Source organism: Vicugna pacos, chromosome 21, assembly GCF_048564905.1.
Source record: "Vicugna pacos chromosome 21, VicPac4, whole genome shotgun sequence".
NCBI classification, from domain to species: Eukaryota; Metazoa; Chordata; class Mammalia; order Artiodactyla; family Camelidae; genus Vicugna; species Vicugna pacos.
Window position 1 is genome coordinate 17,696,860 of NC_133007.1, and position 21,351 is coordinate 17,718,210.

Genomic DNA, 21,351 nt, shown 5'->3' on the forward strand with positions numbered 1-21,351 from the left:
TATCTATGAGGGACTGCATAGGTCACTGTAACCCTAAGAGGTAGACATTATTGAGACAAATTTTTCCAAGTGAAGCATCTGTGGATAAGAGCGTTTAAGGAGCTTCCCCAAGGGCCCCACAGCTGACAAAAGACCCGCCGGCATTTTCTGAGTCTAAAATCACAAGCCCATCACTTCCCACAGGAGGTGGGAGAACCCGTGCTGATAAAATCCGGGGTGGAGGAGCCTGGAGACACAAGGACTCCCCTGACATCTGCACTGATCCACTCCCTCGCTGTCACTCCCAGCCCCGCAAAGCCCGAGACTGTGGGATGGTGTCGACGGAAGTAAATGCTCAGCCTAGAAGTTGAGAGTTGCCTTTTATCTGGCGGGAGGACTCGAGCAGGGATGACAGCCCCTCAGATTGCTCTGAGGGGCTGCTCCGAAGAGGTAGGGGAGGAGCTGGGATATAGAGGAGCTTTAGGACAAAGACCAGGTAGTCGGAACAATAAAAGATTACTTGTTACCTAAAGAAAACCAGGCATCTCAAGTTAAAGAATTTAGTGCTTTTCTATGTATGGGAGGAAGCAAACATTTGGGCTCATTGAATCCATTCCTTTGACAAGCACCTAGCTCTCTAGGGCCAGTATCCTGTCCTTTCTTATTCTGAGTCCCCTCAGGGTGCACCACCGTGAGTGGCTGCAGAGGCCAGGCTGCAGGCCTGTCTTCACTGGGGGGGGGGGGGTGGCAGCGGCTGATGACTTGATGGTTTCAGCATTTTTTGTTTGCTGATGTGGTTTGCAGTGTTTTCATTCACAATGAAGACGAAGCGATTAGAGAAAGCGGCCCAGCCCCTGCCGATGCTGCGAATGAAAACAGTTCTGACGTCCCCAACAGGAATCGCAGTCCAGACCCAGGCAGCCACCTCATCTGACAGCAACGTGGTCCAAACCAGCCAGTTCTGACTGAAGACAGCTGCCCCACTGGAGGGCCGCTTCTCCAGGCTCCATCCTGGGGGCTGAGTGAAGCCAGGCTGGCCAGCTGAAGCAACATTCCACCCAGCAGCTGGTGAGTGGTGGCTTAAGCCATCAGCCTTCCAGACTCTGGCACTGAAACAGCCATCCCCACTTTGCTGCACTGGAGAGAGGGCGACGTGTCTGAGAGAGAAGAAGGCCTTTCCTAGACCCAGAAAAGTTTTTGATTCCCCAAGTGCTATTTTTCTATTTCTTACCTAAGCCTTCCCACCAAGGCTGCTTCTAGTTTCTTTCCTCGTGATGGGGCGGGCTCAGGGCCCCCTGCCTGCCTCTTTTCAGCAGGGCATCTTAGCCTCAGCTGGGGCTCCTAATCAGGCGAGGGCTCCGGCTAATGGGCCCCCTCGGCTCTTCCCCAGCTCTGGAGGGGTCCCTAACGCCCTTTCTGCCGCTGCCTTCCTCCTAATTCTGGGCCACCAGACCCTGCCTCACCCCACTCCCGTCCCCAAACCCGCCTTGGATTTCTGTGTCTCAGACCCGGGGACTCTGACTACCATGCTCCCACCAGCTCCAGAGCACACTTGCTAGTCATGTCTTCCACGTCCCCTCCCCTGACTCATGGCATCTCACAGCTCACCCACACGTGCAGGTGGTGAGACACACAGGGCCTCGGGCTCAGAGCTCAGCTATGCAGGTGTGATCCCAGCTCCACCTCTTGCTAATGGTGTGGACTAACTCAGGACACGTCATCTCTGAGCCTCAGTTTACTCACCTGAGAAAGGGGGGTGGGTGGTGAAACTAAGACCTTCCCATCTCCCAGCAGAGCTCTTGTGAAGGTTAAGTGAGATCAGTCATTCAGGGGCCAATAAATAATATCCCCGTCCTCCCTTCCTGGGCTCCAAACTAATTAAGAAAAAAGACAAAAATGAAACAGTGGGTTTTTTAAATCAGTTTAATTGGTAGAGCTGAACTAGGGAACGTGGGTTGCATCCGTGGCCGGTGGTCCTTCCTAATGTACCCCTAATGTGTCCCTCCTGAGCTGGCGCGTGGCACCCTGGGCCAAGGGGTGTGCCCTTTTTATCCCCCCAAATCACTCAAGAGACCTGAGGCTGGTGTGACTCTCACCTGTTACGGAGGCCCTCAGAGATGAGGAAGCTCGCGTCAGCTCACACAACAGCTAAGTTGCAAGGCTGGGTTCTGAACCCAAGTTCATTGATTCTGCATCCCAGGCTCGCACCGCCAGCCAGCAGGTGAGCGGCTTTCCTGCCACTGGAGGTGGAGGCAGCAGACAACAGTCTTAATCTACCGGTAACACTTCCACTTTTCAGGGTGATTCCCCACGTGTTACCCCGGGTCATCCATTCACCCGTTGGATGAATATGTATTGAGCATGTTAGTAAGATAGACAACCTGCTGAACTCAGAGGACATGGCCGGAAGCAGCCCAAAGTCCCTGCCCACAAAAGCGTACATTCTAGTGAGGGGACAGACCCGAAAGAATTACCTATAGAAGGGAAGATAGGTAGGTGGATATAGGTGCAGACATAGACAATCTCCATGAAAAATTAAGTCAGGGTTAAAGGATAAGCAGATGGTCAAGGATGGCTGCTCCGAGCGTCCAGCAGAGACGCCAACGAAGAGAGAGAATGTATCGGGGAAGGGCATTCCAGGCAGAGGGAACTGCCAATGCCAAGTTCCTGAGAAGGGAGCGGGGCGGGGATCAGGGACGAGCAAGTAAGATGTGATGGCTGCAATAGAGCAAGAAGGAGGGGGTGGAGGGATCTTAGAACTGGGGGCTCTAAGCGAGGGGAGTGTGTAGCCTTGTTGGTCACAGGAAAGACTTTGGAGTTTATTCATAAATGTGTTGGAACCTGGAGGATTATAGAACAAGAGGCGGCTTGATTTGATTTACATTCATTAAGTGCGGCTACGGCTGTTTGGGGGAGAACAGGCTGCAAAGGGCGAGGGCAGAAGTAGAATCCTCATCCAGTTATAAAGCTGGAGTGTCTCAGACAGTCGTGGCTTGTACAGGGTCAGCGGTGGAGGTGGCGGGAAGTGGCTGGATTCGAGATCTATGGCGGAGGTAGAGACAACAGGATTGTGATTCTCACAACACACCTGCGAAGGCAACAGGTGAGTTTTTATCCCCAGAAGCAGAAAAGGAAAGCCAGAGCCCCAGAGCAGAAAGGAGAGAGTGAGTGTGTGCTGTCGGAGGTGACCAGGGAATGCGCACTGAGCCCGCTCGGGAAGCAGCTCCCCTGACCCTGGCCGGGACCTCTGCTCTGGTGACACAAGCATAACACACGGTGTCTGGCTGGAGGCCCAACACCAGCCACGCAGCCGTCCTTGGTTCCCTGCTCCTCCCCATGTCAAGATGGCAGGCCAGATGCACCATCTAACTAACGCGTGCTGTGTATTTTTCAGGTGACATTTCCCCAGTAGTGGAAACACAGCATGCCACTTCAACACAAGATGGTGGAACAAAGGCACAACTCCAGGGGAGGCACTTCAGATCCCTCCCGTTCAGGGAGCCACCCTGTTTGCCCCCCCAAGAGGCTGGTGCTGCTTCGTTTCAATACATGTTCCTGAGCACCTGCTTGCCAGGTGTTGGCTGGGGGACTACACTGTACCTTACAGGGCACAATGCTCTTAGCCTGGTGGTGGGCAGAGGGGCTGGGGGACACAGGAGGAGGAGGGAAGGATAAAGCCGGGAGTAAGGGGGAAAGACCAGGAAAAGGTCTTCAGTGTGTGCCCTGAGCAGGATGTGGGGATGACAGTGTGTGAGCAGAGGCGTGTCGGTGTGAAAGGTTTAAACTCCAAGCAGTCCCGTGTGGGGAGAACCTGATGTGGCCCGAACATCAGGAGCTACAGTAAGAACAACTAATATCCACTGAGCAATGTTCCAAGCAAGCCCTACACTGAGAGCTTCAAATCATTCACTCACCTGGTCCTCCCAACTCCGGAAGGCAGGCGGCGCCACAGCCCCATTGTGGGATGAGGAAACAGGCTCAGAGAGCTTAAGTGACTTGACCAAGATCATTTAGTAAGAGATGAAATCTAATGTTTAAAATTTTTATTGATGTATACCAGAGACAGAAAAAATTACAAATTCTAAGCATACAGCCAGATATAGTATCACAGAGAGAATACACCTCGTGACCACAACCCAAGTCAAGAAGCAGCATCTCACCCTTGCGAAGTCCCTCTCTGGCCCTATCCCCAAACCCTTGCTCTCCCTCCTCCCCAAAGCTCAGCGCCATCCTGACTTCTGACTCCACAGACTGATTTCTGGAGTTGAGATCTGCACCCGGGACTGCGGGACACCTGAGGCCAGGGCTCTTGGTGGGCACATTCTGGCTGGGTCTGCACACCATTGCCAGGATTGTTTTCCTCAGCCACAACCCCTTCTCCATTCTGTGCCACTCTCCTTGCAGCGTCCTTAGTGGTACCCAAAGACAGGCGACAACTCTACAGCAAACTCTGGAGACAAGCGTGGGAGCCGCCTGCACCCAGGCCAGGGAGCCCCTCCCTGTGCTCGTTGACATGGATACGGGATAGACTGTAGGTCAGTGAGGTTCCCCACATCCCATCTTCAAGAAAATATGATTTAATGACAAGTCTAACCTTTAGGAGCAAATCAATAGCCCTGGACAGAGTCCTTGAATAGATTCAACCATATTCTCCAAGCTGAGAGTCTAATTTTGTGAGAATGTGTTGGAAACAGTATAGTGACGGCAAAAATAAAATAAAATAAAAAGACTCCGGTGTGTCAACTGGACAATAGGACACAGCCTCCATTCCCCCACCTCGCCCCCAGTCTATGTTCTGGTACAAAAACAAAAAACTAAAAGGGGATGGTGTAGCTCAGTGGCTTAGCATACATAAGGTCCTGGATTCAATCCCCTGTACCTCCATTAAAAAAAGAAGACTTTAAAAAAAAACTGCTTTATTTCAGTTTAAAACGGTGGAAAAAAGAAGAGTCTATATAAGGAAAAAAATTTTTTTAAGCGTAAACTTTGCCGAGAAAATAGCTAGTTCAGGTTCTTCCAAAGCCCTGAGTAACACCAGCTCTAACCCATGGGCTGTCCCCTTCACCCCTGATCGTGTCTCAGCCAAATCCTTAATACAGGATTCTGTGGTCCGCTCTCCTCCTGGCAAACCTTAGTCTTCTGTCCTTTCACTCAGGACAGTATCAGGTCCTGGCTTCCCCAGGCAGCATCGCTCAGGGCCCCGCTCTCCTTCCCTGGCAGGCCTGACCAGAGGACTGCTGGTTGGAAACAGTCTAGAGAAGACCCCTCCCCTCTCAGCCGCTGTGAGTTTCGAGGAGCCACTGAAGGGAGACTGGGGCCAAGCCACAGAGCCAGTGGAAAGAACTGCGGATTCTATGAGTGTGTTTCTGTTTTATAATTAAGTTCATTAGTGTCACTTTTTTACATTCCGCGTATATCCACAGTGATATCATATTTGCCTTTCTCCATGACTTACTTCACTTAGTCTGAGAATCTCTAGGTCCATCCATGTTGGTTGGGGTGGGTAGGGGAGGGATAAGTGGGGAGTTTGGGATTAGCAGATACAAACTACTATATATAACATAGGTAAACAGCAAGGTCCTGCTGTACAGCACAGGGAACTATATTCAGTATCCTGTAATAACCTATAATGACAAAGAACATGGAAACAAATACATAAGTATCACTGAGTCAGTATGCTTACACCAGAAACTAACACAACACTGTGCACCTCAAGAAAGAAAAAAAGGGGGTTTGGGGGTAGGGTATGACTCAGAGTGCACAAGGTCCCAGGTTCAATCCTCAGTACCTCCATTAGTAAGTAAATAAATAAACCTAATTCCCTTCCCCCAAAACTTTTTAAAATAAAAATAAAGTTGAAAAAGAAAAAAAAAAAAAAAGAAATACCCCCCCCCCCACACACACACACACAAAAAGCTGCAGCTGGAGTCGGAGGCGTCAGTGATGAGGGCCTTTAAATGCAGATATGATGGATGCTGTCCTAAGCGGGGATGCTATACACGAGGCCCCAGGCCAGGTGGCCGAGATAATCGTTTCCTGGTCAGGGGCGCAGGGACCTCGCGGGGACTAGCTTAGCAGAAAGCAGTAGGAGCGCTTGCACAGATATCCAGGTCGGGGAGGCTGGGAGGCCAGAGTTCAGCCGTTGGGACAGCAGGACAGAGGCGGCAGCAGGGTGTTTAAACTCTGCGATGGAGAAAACATGGACACCAATTCCAGCATTTCCATGCATTGCTGACTCGGCGTAATTTACTTAACCTCTCCTAAACCTCGGCTCCCTCTATGGAAAGTGGGGTAATATAATCCACCTCACAGAAGTCAATTGAATTTTGAAACAAAGTAATGTATTTCAGTGACAGACGTACAGCACGGGCTAGATTCACGGTTGTTGAATGAAAAGATTAGGAGAAATTTCATTTACGCCCCCTGGTGGAGTTTTGAAGCCTAGCATGTTGCAGGATGCAGGGAGCATTTAGGAGATTAGGAGATAACGTGACTGTAGGATCTGTCCTGGCCAGGGCACGTGCACACACACACGCACACGCACACGCACAATGCAACCAAGAGAAAAGTCTCCAGATCTGAGTGTGTCCAGAAGCTGTATTATAAAATATGGTGGTGTTGCTTACTGAGTCATCTTTGCAGGAATACACAAATCTCTAAAACAGCAGAGAACTAATTAGAATCATCTCGGAGCAAAAGCTCTTCTAAAACACAGTTTCCTAGGGGAGGGTATAGCTCAGTGGTAGACCGCATGCTTAGCATGCATGAGGTCCTGGATTCAACCCCCAGTACCTCCGTTAAATAAATAAATAAAAATCTAATTACCTTCCCACACCCCCCAAAAAAGGAGAGGTGATTGTTAAAAAGTCACCTCCCCTTTAAAAATAAATTTAAAAAAAGACTTTCTTTTGATGCTCATTCCCACCCCCACCCATTCCCTAAACACACACCCCTCAAAATGTCTGCATGGAAATCTCACTTCAAATGAAGTTTTAAAAACACTGATGGTTTTGTGTGTGTGTGTGTGTGTGTGTGTTTGTTTATATATTTTTTTATTGAAGTATAGTCAGTTAACAATGTTGTGTCAGCTTCTGGTGTACAGCACAATGCTTTAGTCATAGATGAACATACATATATTCATTTTCATATTCTTTTTTCACCAGAAGTTACTACAAGATATTGAATATAGTTCCCTGTGCTATACAGCGTAAACTTATTGTTTATCTATTTTATGTATATATTAGTTAGTATCTGCAAATCTCAAACTCCCAGTTTATCCCTTCCCACTCCCGTCTCTCCTTGGTAACCACAAGTTTGTTTTCTATGTCTGTGAGTCTGTTTCTGTAAAAAACACTGATTGTGACCAAATCGATTAACACATTGTTTTTAAAATAGACTCTGGTGGCAGAGGGACCCAAGAATCCCCCTGGGGTGTTCCTGGGTGCAGCGGGAAGATGAGCATGATGACCTGTCTCCAGGCTGTCCTCCTCTCCCCGCTTCCCATGGAGCATGGATAGGTACCTGGAATCTCCAATCAAATGGAGTCATCGATTCCCTTCCCTCAACAGTGAGTGAGGATGGGAAAGCCCCCACGAAACACAGGTTCCTCTATCACATTGGTCCTGAAACATGACAGGGGCTTTTCCCCTTGGGAGCTTGTTTCAGGGGTTAGGACGGCGTCTCACTCAGCCTTTACAGCCCAACTCCACTCCCAGTGGCATCTTCCTCAAGGCCCCTGCTGGGGGAAGGAAAGCAGCCCTTCTCCCCAGGTTAAGGCAGGTAGGTCCCTCCCACAGAGCCTGAGACAGGCACTGTTACGAGAGAGCCCCCTTCTCCGATGCCAGGCTGCATCAGGCCCAGGAAGCATCAGAGCACGAGGCTCAGCCCAGCACGTCAGTGACACTGCCGTTTCCTTGGCCCGGAACCAGCCTGGCGCACATCAACCAGCTTGGGCCTCCTCTTCCGGAAAAGCTTACATTCTAATCCATTCAACAAATGCCCAAGCGGGCCTAAACCTTCCCTGAAGGAGTTTTAGAGAAATGTTTGTGAACGGTTATTTTAATCCTCCTAAGTATTTGGCGCTTAGGGATTTTCAAAGCATCTTCACCTTTAAAACTTCACTTAAATATGCGACAGCTCTGGGAGGCGGTGAAGACCGATGTTGTGATCCCGAAGTGAAACTGAGGCTTAGAGTACAGTTAACCCAGGGTCACACAACCGCATGCATCAACCAACCGCAAAGCGAGGCCTAGGAGGAAACCCCGATGGCGATGATGAGATACGTACGCACGATGCAGCTGTAAGAAGAGGTTGGCGGGGAGACTGGGAGGGGGTGACACGATCCTGGCGGCTTCCGCCTCGTAGACTGACCAACCTGCGCCCTGCAGGGAAGCACTTCCTCCTTGAGACTCCCTGGGTCTAGGAACTTGAACCTTTGTGCACATTCCATCTTGCCTTGGATAAGCCTTATTTCTCTACATGAGTGCCCACTGGCCAGATATGAGGTCACTGAGGGCAGAAGTCTTGGCACAGTGTCTGGCACAGGAGAGATGTTCAATGTTTTTGAATTGACTGTCGTCTTCCAGCTGCTCTGACGGCTGGAGCAGGACTTGACTGTGCTGTGGCTCACTCTCGCCATCTCGTGGCCAGTTCGAGGAGAAACAGCCCACAGGTGGAGCTGAGTTTCCCAGACCAATCTGGCAGCAGAGCCACACCTTCACCCTTCCGGTCAGGAACAACTCAGACAGAGATTCCATGACACCCTTTAAAAATACGTATGCATCTCATGCTAGCCCTGTGCCTGGCTCCAAAAAAACAGTCAAATAGATGGCCATCGATCATGTGGACAAGTACTCTGCAGGAGCCCATGAACATACAAGAAAAGCGCATTTCATAGCTCCTGAACTTAAAGCGCCTACAGTTTAATTTGGAGGAACAGCACCCCACATCCAGGCATCCCAGCACACCAGCACACTCACATACTTACAACAGTGGATGTTTTAGAACTCCAAGTCATATTTGACCCTGTAGACAAAGCAGAACTTTTCTGGAGAAAAAAAAGTTTGAAAAAAAAATTAGGAAACTTTTTTTTTCTTCACTATTGTGACTCAGATAAGCAGAAAACTCTTTTGCTATAAAATACTAGAAATTCTAGCTAAAATACAAAAAAATTGTGCTTAATGCATAGTTGAATACATAAGAAAATTAACAATTTTTATAGGGGCCAAGAATAGAAATTGAAAACATAAGGATAAAACACTATAGAAAAATCAACAAACAGATTTGTAATAAGATAAAATAGTTTTTCTAAAAGCTAAAAATATGGTCAATGAAATTAAAAGTTCAATGGATAAGTTTTAGACAGCAGACTGAACCTGACTGAAGAGATAATCGAATTGGAAATAGATCTGAGAAACTTTGCAAAAATGTAGTTTAAAAAGAGAAAAAAATAGAATGAAAGAGACTTAGAGGAAAGAATAAAGGGTCCTACAGATCCAGAGGGAGAGAATAGAGAGAAAGGTGAGGCAGCACGCAGAAAATATAATAGCTATGGACACTCTAGAATATATGACACACACAGATCTGGCCAATCAGGAAGCAGAAGCAGGATAAATAAAACTAGATCCACATCTCAACACTTCATGGCAAACTGCAGAACATCAAAGACGAAGAGAAGTCTATTTTTTTTAAGTAGAAAAAAAATGTTCAAAATGTTGAAAGGAAATATACAGCTAAATTATTACTCAAAAGTGAAAGTAGACATTTTCCAACAGAGAGCATGCCGTTAACACCGTCTGTGAAAGAATCTCTCAAGGATGTACTTTGGGAGGAAAACTGAATCCAGAATGTAGAACAGCACAAAATGACATAGTGAACAAAGGCATTAATAAAAGTCTGGGTAAATATAAACAAGCACCTACAGCATGAAACAATAATGATGCTTTAAAAAAAACAATGATAACTAACTTAAAAGATATAAAAACCAGGTGAAAATAAAAACTTAGCAACACTAACATGTAAGCTAGACAGCATGATCAGAGTTAAGGTTTTCCAAAGCTCTCATATTGTTCAGTAGGAGATTAGAGATTTTTTTCAAGTCAAGCATACATGTTAAACAATAATCACTAAAGTAGGAAAAACACAACGTGTAATTTCCAAACCTGTAGAGATGACGGTGGACACAGAAATCTCAGGATCTTCTGGTTGAATGTGGTAGATTGAACCAGTGTTTTATCTCTGCTCACTCCTGAAACTACTCTAAAAGTAGTATTAACATTGGTGAGTTTAGCAAGGCTGCAAGATAAAAGACCAGTATACAGAAATCAATGGAATTTCTATATGCTAGCTGCAGCCATGAAACCACCGTATATGCCCTGGGCTTCCTATTCCAAGGCTTCTTTTAAGGGAAAAATTAACTACCTTGCTTAAAGCTAATTATTTGGGCAGTTTAATTGGTTTGTTTTTCTGTTATTTGCAACTGAACCTAACCCTAATTGGCAGAGCCTCTTTGAACGATGCTTGGTAAGGTGAGCTACTTGTCAGACTTTGGGAAGATTGGACCTCGTGACAGGTTGACACTTTGACCAAAGAAACGAACGTGGTCTTCGTGCTTCCTGTAAGGTCACAGGCACCGCCCCAAAGCCACGCTCTCCGAGTGGCTGACACAGGCTTCCACGCCACGAAACCACTTCGCTGTTTTCATTTGCTCTCGCCTCCTTTCTGGCTACTTACAGACATCTTATTTTCGACATCAACCCACTGGTCTGAGTCCAACTTGATAATTTCTTAATACCACTGTGGCCCAGTTACACTCTCCACTGAAAATAAGTAACACACTTTATGTTCGCATGACAGTATTTATTGTTTCTAATTCATGTTACCGCAGTTCTTTCACGTGCTCTACGAAACCATTAAGTTGAGGAGGGCAGAGAGGATGCTCCCATTTCTCAGAGGGAGAGGACCAGCAGGAGAAGTGATGTGACTTGCCAACATCCCAAGAAAAGAGTGGATGCTGAGACCAGACAGCAGGTTCCCCGACTCTGTGCCTATCCTGCAGTGCATGCAGGGTCTCTCCCCCTCACAATTTTATTCCCCTTTGCTTTTCAAAACTTTGTCAAACACCTGCTCCATGGCAGAACTATGCCATGCCAAGCACTGGGGAATACTAAGAGGAGCCAGACATGCTCTCGGCTCTCAAGGAGCTCCCCCTGCAGGAGAGACAACGTATTACACATACACAGAGTACCTAGCCGGAGCGCAGCGGTAGGTGACTGAGCTGTGGTGAAGATGACTCCCTGGTGTCTTCGCTGATCTATTTTTAGGAAAGAACCAGGGGATTCTGGGATTTCCCCCTCTTCTCTTTTCATTACCAGTCATTTCCAATCACCTCCTTTTGACTGTTGTGGGATAAATGGATTTTTAATGTGCTCCCATCTATTCAAAATCATCTCAAAGATTTTGCCTCACTATATTCCTTACTGATGGTTTCCTTCTAATTTCCCTCCACCTTCAATATACCATTTTATCCTCATGCATTGCTGAACCAACCCATATTCTTCCTGCTGTGAAGTGACCCCCTTCTGCCGTTGCCCAATCTCCCTTGAGCCCTTTACTCCCCCTGAGATTTTCTCTCTTTAGCTGCTTTCCTGGTATCACTCTTCAGCAGGGGCACCTCCAACATGTGGGCCTCTCCTGAAGGACTCAAGGCCTTCAGGACCCAGGGCTGGAAAAAGGTCATTTTTTCTGAAGGGCAGCATGACCACTAGACCAGGGCCTCACTAAGTCGTGGCTCTCTAGCTCACCAGCTATGATCTTGGACAGATCGCATCTTTCTCTGGGGGCCAGTATCCCCTTTGAAAAAAAAAAAGGAGAATATTCAGCTGGGGCCCTTGCCTGGTCCAGACACAATATAATTCTAAGTTGATCTGTGCTGTCCAATAAGGCAGCCAGTAGCCATGAGCCATGGAGCCCTCAAAATGTGTCCAGTCCAAATAGAGATGTACTGAGTGTGAAATAAACACCAAACAGCAAAGACGTTGTATGAAAAAAAAAAAAGCAAACTTTCTCATGAATAATTTTTACATAATGTGTTAGAATAATAGTATTTTGGATATATGGATTAAATAAAATATAATGTTAAAATTAATTTCACGTTCTTTTTACTCTTTTAAATATGGTTCCAAGAACATTTTCCATTATATTTGGGTTCCTGTCACACGAGAAGCCCAGTGCTGTGGCTGGGGCCTGACTCACCCAAGACACACAGCAAAAGCGGACACCTCTGTCTACCTCAGTCACCAGGTGACCTGGAAGATTTGGATCTAGGCCAGGGGTTCTTAATCTAAGGATTAAGGACAGAAGCTTTGGGCAGAATTCAGGTGGTCTGTGAACTTTAAAATTTGCAGCTTTATTTTCACTAGCCTCTAACTGAAATTTTGGCAACTCCTTCCGTTATGAATGTAGGCAACAAACCCGAGGAATGTTAGTTGCAGCTGGACTTGTTTGTCAGCCATAGAAATCAGAGTTATTTTCATAACACGTTACAGTTGTTGTAGAATTTCAAAATACCACTTAGGTTCATTACTGCGACACAGTTGTGGTAGTTATTAGACCTGCCAGTGGATCATGCTATTTGATGTGTCAGTAAAGAAGCACATATGTTACTGTATCCCAGGTTTGGTTTTATACTTTCATAACTGTGTTTCAATGTAATTTATTTCCTTTGATGTGTTTTGGATGTTTTTTCATATATGTAAAAGCATTATTCTGAGAAAGCGTCCTTAGTCTGCTAGAAGGGTCCATGGCACAAAAAAAGACCAAAAACCATTTTGAGGGTCTAAAAAAAACATACCATCAAGTATTTGGATCCATTTTAAATTGCTAAACAATACGTACAATAGATTTCCTTCCTTATTCCATCCCTGAATCCAACTCCCATCTCAGAGCCTCACACCAGGGGAGGTGTCAGGGTTGACAGGAGGCCCAGAAATGGGTGGATCTCAGTCCGGGAGGCCCACAGCCCCAGGGGCTGAAGCTCTGAACCCTGCTGGGTAGGTCTCTGCAACACGGACAGACCTAGGGACTATCACACTAAGTGAAGTAAGTCAGACGGAGAAAGACAAGTATGATGTCACTTACATGTGGAATCTAAAAAAAAAAAAAAAAAAGATACTAATGAACTTATTTACAAAACAGAAAGAGACTCACAGACATAGAAAACAAACTTGTGGTTACCAAAGGGGAAAGGGGCGTGGGGCAGGGATAAATTAGGAGTCTGAGATAAACAGATATTACCATATATTAACTAAACAAGAAGATCCTAATGTATAGCACACGGAACTACATTCAATATCTTGTAATAACATGTAATCAAAACGAATATGAAAAAGAATATAACTGTGTATCTGTTAATCTTATGTATATATATATCACTGAATCACTTTGCTGTATACTAGAAACTAACAAAACATTGTAAATCAACTAAACTTCAATTTTTATAATGTTCAAACATAGCTTTATTGTTTTTATATAAAAAACAGAATGCAGGCATTATAAAAAAAATCAGACAAGTCTGGAAAATTAGGTGGAGGAAGAAATGATCATGGAAGTCCTCTCTTCCTCATTGTAAATTCTTTTTTTTTCCTACCCGTAACTGCACAGTTGAGTACTGCCACGACTCCGTATATACATTCAATTTTTCCTCACCGTGATGGGTGGTAGTTATTGCTTGTTGTTTTCTTAATCCTCGTTGCTTATTTTTATTTATTTATTTTTAATGAAGTATAGTTGATTTACAATGTTGTGTTAGTTTCTGCAAAGTGATTCAGTTACATATATATGTATTCTTTTCAGATTCTTTTGGTTTTTTCCCCTAAACTTCAATTTTTTAAAAACCGTATTTTGGTTTTGCTAAACCCTCCTCTGGCACCAGATGAGGCTGGCCTGGGGACAGGGCTTGAGCAGCATCTATAGAGAAATCTAATTACAGATCCTTCCCTGGGCTACAGAGAAGAAAAAGGCCTTCCAGGGACTCGGTCTCACCCGTCCAACCCAACTACTAAGAGCACAGAGCTAGCCATCACTCCCTGGGCACTTGACGCTCGGGCAGCCCTGCCTCTCCACCTCACTCAACAGTCTGGGCGAATCAGGGGTGTTACCCCTGGGGCACAGCCTGCCTAGGCCATTATGTGAAGGAGTCAACATTTAAACTAGGTCTGTCAACTCCGGAGTGCCTTCTCCAATGGGCTGCCTCCCCTTTTAGCTGAAGCCAGATGACCCTGAAATCATTTAGCAGAAGGTGGAATCCCTTTTAGGGAACTCAAGCTGACACCCGACTCACCAAATGTAATTTTTAAAAGGTGTTCGATTCTCTCTCTTCATTCTCCTGCCTTCCACCAACAAAGTGTGCATTACCAGGGCCTTCCTCCTATAGCTGCCCAAGAGTCACCCCAATAGCAGTGGGCCATCCCAACTTCTGCCGCTGACACCTCCCCGGAGACGCTCTGAAGGACTTACTGAGTCCCTAATCGAGTCCACTGCAGACCTAGAGCCCCATGGTAGGATCTTGCCTCAGTCACTTTACCTCTGGGCCCTCGTTTCCTCATCTGTCAAATAAAGAGCTTGGACTCCTGTGGTTTCAAGCAAACCCTGAGGACTCTCAAAGGAGAAGCTGCTTTCCCATTTCTACATTGAGACTCCAGGGAAGACTTCATGAAGGGCTCCATGATTAAAACATGCTTGAAGCACTGGACTAGATAACTTCTAGACACTTGCGCTCCTCCCAGAACCTCCTAGGAGCTTTCCCAGGGCAGACATAGTCTAATGTCTACTGATTCCACGGTGGCGGGGTGGGGGGTGGTTCTTTCAACCTAAAAGGGCAGCCCTGGACTTGAACGAGCCTTAACGCCCCCCTTTCCAGTCTCCATGCAGGCAGGGAAGGGCTTTAAACAGCACAGATGACATTTTGGGGAGAAACGGGCTCCCCCGTGCTGTGAACACCACAGATTTAAAACAGTCTACAAGATTACAAACACAAGGCCTCTGGTTTTCAAGTCTCCCACGCATCCGATTCACCTGTAGTTTGTTCTCTCCCTAGACCTGCAGAATCAGCATTCTCAGGACTGGGTCACAAGAGCATCTTTATCAGGTCCCAGGGAGGATGATGGACAGCTTGAGCACCACTGCAGTTGACTGCGGCAGCAGAGAAACTAAGAGGCGGGAGTTGATACTCCTGCCTGCCCTAAGGAAGACTTTAAAAAATATATCCCAGGAAAAAAAGAAAAAGAAAGCAATAAAGAAATCACATCAGTATTTAGACTTCTAGGGCCCTCTGACAACGCTTAGAAACCACGGTAGACAAGCAAATGACGTCTGTCCCGCAACCCTCCTGTTGAGAACTGAATCCCACCACTAGAGGGCAGGCACGCACCAGGCATGCTCATCCCACAGCTTGTCCTTCTTAACTCCGTTTTCTCTTCGGTAAAACTGGAGAAGGATCACATTCCTTACATACTTTGCAGGCCAGTTTGAAGTCTGTGAATGTTATCACGAAAGTTGGGAATTTCAGGAACTAGAAAGAAAGTACATGGCATTCACAGATAAAGGGGCATCCGGACACATCCAAACTTGTAATCCCCTTAGTGAGAGCATCTTGGGCTTGTCAGGTAAAAACGCCGCGGGGCATGTGAATGTGTCAGGCAGAGGCCATGCTGGCCTCTCCAAGCCCGGGGCAGTCAGCAGGCCATTTCATCTGGGGCAACACATCGTGGACACTGCTGATCTAGTCCAAGTAGATCCTCAGTGTAAAAGGGGTTGCCAAGCATGGGCCGGACTGTATGAAAAATAAGTCTGTGCAAGACGCAGTTTCACCTTCTACCCTTTACCTCCGTCTATTCATTTGAGAAGAAATGTCTGGATTTAGTCCTAGCTCAAACTGACTCTGCTGGGTTTTTTTTAAAATTATATTTAGTTCATGGTTTATTGAAAAGATATATAAGCATATATGTGCATATAGCCAAAGATTTAGCAAGGAGGTTAACTTCATTCTGGATTTTTAGCAAATAATGTTTAAACTCTGCTTTAAGGTAGAAATCTAAATATCCCCCAGCACCAGATGATGACAGAAATCAGCCCCTGTGGTCCCACCCTCTCAAAGCGGACTCTTCCGCATCCCAGGTCTCCTTCTTCTCCTGTTTTTGAAGGCTTTGGGCAGGTCCTAACAGGTTTCACTTCATCTGAGCTGACGAATACTTTGATTAAGGCAGCCCTCACTCGTCAAACGGGTGTCTCCCAGCTGCAGGGCAGAAGGTAGCTCAGAGGATGTCGTGACAGATGGGTGAGGAGAAAGCAAATTCACTCAAGGATTCGCTGTTCCTCCAATTACAAGGAAGCAGAACTCAGTTCTGAGAAATGAGCGGAGTCCCAAGCAAAGCATCCAACTCCAAAGGTGGTCCACAGAGTGGGGAGACGTGAGGACAAGGCACAGAGGAAACCTGCTCACACAGCCACTACCTGCATGACACTGACTCACGGTCTCCATCTGCCTGCAGGTAAAAGTCCAGTTTGGTAATACTAGCGCCTGTAGAGACACCTAAGTGTTATTTAAAAGTACAGCAGCCTTCTGGGGGTGTGTTCCTCTTAAATGCAAGTTCTTTTCAATCTGCTGAATTCCTTGACGGTTTGTATCTGTCCTTGGAACAAGTGGCTGGAAACAGCAGGGCGGCTCTGCACGAAGGTCATTGGTGCTCAAGAGGCAGTGGGTGAAGGAATGACAGGTGAGCTGAGAAGGGTGGAGAGGTTGGGGAGTGGAGAGGTTGGGGGGGGTGGGGACTGGGGGAATACTACGAAGAGCATAAAAGCCAACTTTTGAGATTGATGGTGGGTGACCTAGACCTTTTGAAAACAAGGAGGTGGATGATTATCTGCATTGATGGATGTCTGAACATCAACTAAATAGTTATGTTCATTCAGAGTCATCACACACGAATGTACATACGTCTGTGTTTTCAACCTGAAATTGTTCACACTGTCATAATGTAAACTTTCCTCCACCCAATCTCAATAAAGTTTTCTTTATTCAGAGGGTTTGTTTTGGCTTTTTATTGTAAAAGCTGAGGAAGGGATGGTGAAGGGAGGGCAGAGAGGAAGGAGACTGCAGGAACCAGACCTCAGTGGGAGCGGCGCCAGCACGTCCCAGAGACCTCGGCCCGGCTTTCAGGGAACATCGGGGGATGCTTCAGTGCACACGGAGGCCTGGGCACAGGCTGGGGCGGGGAGGCTCAGCGACAGCAGGCCGCGGGCCCGCGTCCACCCGGCAAAGGCTTGGAGGCGCCACCCTCCTGTCAGCCCACTGGCCCCAGTCCCAGCTCCTCCGGCCCGAGCACCACAGAGAAGGCAAGAGTTGGTTCTTTCCCATTCAGTCTTTATTTACAGCAAAGTACATAGCATGTGGTCACTTTGTAACTGCTAACAATAAAGGCAGGGCAGCAGAAAGTAAAGGGGGACGTACAAGCGTCTGAAAGGAAAAACAGGCCTAAGTCCTTATCTACCTACTTGCCCTGCTCCTGAGGCAGGACCGGTGAGGCACTCACCGCCTCTGAGAGAGGCCGGGACGCTGCTCTGTGACCAGCCACCTGCCTGAGGAGGGCCGCAGATCAAAGGGGACTCAGCTCCAGACTCACCCCTGTTTGCTCAGACACCGACACCTTCCCCACTCCACCCTGAGGTCGGAGGAAGGCCCGGGGGCAGAGAAGCCCCGCTCTGAGACCCAGAGCCGCCTAGCCTGCCTCACCCACGCTGACAGGCAGGTGGGAGACTCCAGGGCAGAGGAAAACATTTTCTGCAAGAGGTTACCACTGTCCGCCAGTGGCCCTGGGCCCAAGCGCAGGTCAAGGCTGCTGCATCGAGGAGGCTACACCAGGACACCAAACGAGGTGACACACAGACCAATCGGGCTCCAGCCCGTCCTGCTCCCCGATGGCTCTGAGAGGCACACAAGCCTGCAGCCCGACCTCGCGGCCTTGTGAGACTGGCAACCCACCCCAGGCACGGATACAAGTGTGCCAGCCAGCCCGGGAGAGGCAGGAAGCCAGCGTCCATGGCCGCCCCGCAGCCAAGACTAGAGTGGGCTGCTGCAGAGACTGGTTTTGAAGGGCGAACTGGAGACCTTTCCCTGCCACCCTCCCCAGCCTGCTCTTCAGAGACCTGTTGCCTGAACCCTCCCCTTCGAGGGCCTCCCCTACCCACCCCAAATCAAGGGACGCCTGAGGTGACAATGCTTCCATCTTCCTTACACGCACTCCCACCTCTGGGCTCCTATTGGTCTTGGGCCGCCCAGGAAAAACCCAGAGCAGCAGGAGTTCCATGAGCGTGAGGAAGCGGGCAGGGCCAGGCCCTCCCATGATACAACGCTCGTTTCCTAAACACCTGGTCCACGAACAACTCCTGGGCAGCGGGGAAGAAGCAAGCACCGCTGGGCAGCTCTGAAGCCAAGGAACTGCCGTGCACACAACACAACCAACGTGACCCCACTGTGCTCATCCGAGCTGCCTCCCTGGACAGCAGACAGTCCCCAGGTGACTCACGTGGTTTCTGGCCTAATGATTCTACCTGACTCTCCAGTGGAATAAGAGACACACTGGTTCTCAAAATGCCAAGTCCAGGATCTGCCACAGAGAAAGCTCAAGTTCAGATATTCAGCTGGCTAAATGCTGGGGTTGCCACGTAGGGGCAGAGCTTCCTACCCTGCTCCGTCCTCACCCCAGACGTAGTGTGTCACAGAACCAGAGGAGTCACCCGCGCGGCCCAGCCACGACAGCAAGAACTGGTGGTGGTTGTACCAAGAGGCAGGGCAGCAGCCCTGGAGCTGTTTCCCCAGTGAGGACTGGGCTACTCAGAGACACTGGAGGCTTGGTCCCAACACCACGAGTAGATGAGGAAGCGGCTAAGTAAGTCAAGGCTCAGAGATGAGAAGAATCCATCTTCCAAGGCAGTGGGATAGACAGCCAAGGCACTAAATGGTTTGGCACCTGGAAGCTTCAAGTAACGTGGAGCGTGCTACCCACTGAAGGGCCGAGGCTCTCCCAGACAGGATGGGCTTCCCCTGAGCACAGGCAGGAGGCCCTCGGGTCCTCAGGATCCTAACCCAGGCCTGCCATCTACCCTTCACCTCAGAACCACACAAGGCATGACTAGAAAGAGAATCAATACTGACATGAAACACACACTCCAGAACTCGGCCATCCCGCCTTCAGAGCAGGCACCAGGGAGCCTGTCCCCGCTCCAGCCAGGCGGCTGCTGCCCTCAGGGGTTCGTTCCCTCCAGAGCCTGCGCACCGTCTCCTGAATGTCTCAGGGGTGCAAATCTCTGCTGGGGATTAGGTTTGACTTTCTGAAACAGCCAAACTGAGTTAAGAGTCGAATGGAGTCCACAGAAGGGGATGCCAGTCAGAGGGTGCCGAGCGTACACAGACAGTTCGGCGTGAAGAAGGTAACGGCATGAGATTTATCCGCATGGCTCCAACAGGCTATGAAAGCAACAGAAAGAGCAGGGGTCCCCAAAAGGCTTCAGGCCATAGCAGCCACAAGGGAATAACTAAGGGTGTCGCCTACCAGGCGCTGAGATGAAAAGGGTCCGGCTCCTCCGCAGTCAATGTCTTTAGGCGTTATCATCGTACCTCCTCCGTCTCGCTTGGTGCCCCTGTTTCCTTCACCCCTCCACCAGCAACCTTCAGGAACCTGTACTTCTTCCAAAGAAGGAAGCTTCCACCAAGAGGGGCCCTGGGGAAAGCAGGGACTCTCCACTCTAAACGTTTTCAGCACAAGACTCCAACTTGTGACTTAAATATGCTATTTGCTCCTCCCCGCCTCTAGGTGCCCCGTGGCTGCCATTTGACGTCGCTGTACGGTAAATGAGTGAATCCGCGTGGCTGTGATGCTGTTAGTGACAGTCCCTGCTACCCCCGCCTCACTGCTCATCCCCAGGGTCTTGGGGAACAAAGGTTACTATGCCCTACACGGCACAGCTCTCCCGCCACCTTGTGACGGGGCGCCAGCAGGAGCCCTCAACCAAAGCCCAGACTGCAAGGGTCCACTGTGCACTTCACAAGGAATCTGACCAGCGACTTCCGGGGGACACAGGAGCACCCAGCGTCTCCTCAGACTCTGACAGACACAGTTCCACTCCCTCCTTCCCCATTCAACCAGGGCCCAATCCCATCAAAGCCCTCTTGGGGAGGGAGAGATGGGAAGCCCTGGCTTTCAGAGAGACCGAGAGGCAGGTGAGTAAGAAAGGGCCTGGCAGCTGCCAGAGCAGCCAGAGGTGGGGCAGAGGGCAAGAAGAAAACACATAAGACTTGTTCACCTCGGTGGGCCTCTTCCCTGAGTTTGGTTTTTGAGTTGAGGTCTTGCCTAATTTCAACTCAAAAAGAAAAGAAAGAAAAGAAAAGGAAAAAAAAAAAGTTATCTCTCATCATCACATCTCATTAACACCCCAGCTCCAAAAAGGTGGCATCTGGCAGGGGAGGCGGGCAAAGGTTGCAAACTCCACTTCCAACGTGGTCCACAGACACTCAGGGCTGTGAGCCTCCGCCTCCGCTCCCCACCTCCCTCCCACGCGGACGCCGGAGCCAGCCCCACCAGGAACACGAAGGACAGCGTCCCCTGGGGAAACTCCAGCTCCAGGCCCCAAACACTCAAGTACAGGCCCTCCTGCGGAATACTTACGGCAAACAGCTGTACAGTATTTGTACATTTACACAAAAATAGATCCTTTTATATATATATGTATATATATATATATATATATTTATAACTGGTTACACGTTGGATTCATAATTAGGCATCACCAGTAGGAGTTGGCACAGTTTGTCGTTTAAGCTCAGGGTCAAGTTCTGTTCCATTTCGCCGCTCCAAGTACCAAAAAAAAAAAAAAAGGCATTTCATCATCTCCATGGTGTTTTCTTAAATTCTTAAATACAGCAATGTCATAGGAAACCATATGTATAGATGAACAGTGCCTCTGACCCCTCCTCCTGGTCCCTTGGAGATAGGGGCCGGGGTCTGGAGAAGACGGGGGTCAGTGCGGCCGGCTGCTGGACTCTGAGGCCTGCCTCTTGCGTGAAGGGGTATAGCCGTTGAGATAGCCGTTGGTCTGCCGTTTTGAGAGCCCTCCGTTCAGGATGTCCTGGATGTGTTGCACGATGAGGTTGATGGCCACTGTGGGGCAGAGACCGGCAGACTGTTAGGGACGCGGGGAGACGGGGGAGCATGTGCGCAGGGCTCTGTGTCTGTTTGGGTGGAAGGGCACACAGGGACTGGAGGCTAAAAACTTCCAGGTGACCGGCTTTGCCATTCGTGGACCTGTCACTCAAACTCC

The 21,351-nt window shown here is 48.5% G+C and overlaps 1 protein-coding gene across 2 annotated transcripts in view; it reads right to left on the reverse strand.

Annotated features, from left to right (window-relative positions):
• Positions 1-20,766: 20,766 nt before the first annotated feature.
• The window catches only part of UCK2 (uridine-cytidine kinase 2), a 65,974-nt gene continuing 65,389 nt past the window's right edge, over positions 20,767-21,351 (reverse strand). For both annotated transcript variants that reach the window (XM_072946206.1, XM_072946207.1), the window contains one exon: positions 20,767-21,191. In XM_072946206.1, coding sequence (XP_072802307.1) covers positions 21,052-21,191 — 140 coding nt within the window. In that variant the 3' untranslated portion in view covers positions 20,767-21,051. The remainder of the gene's footprint in view (positions 21,192-21,351) is intronic.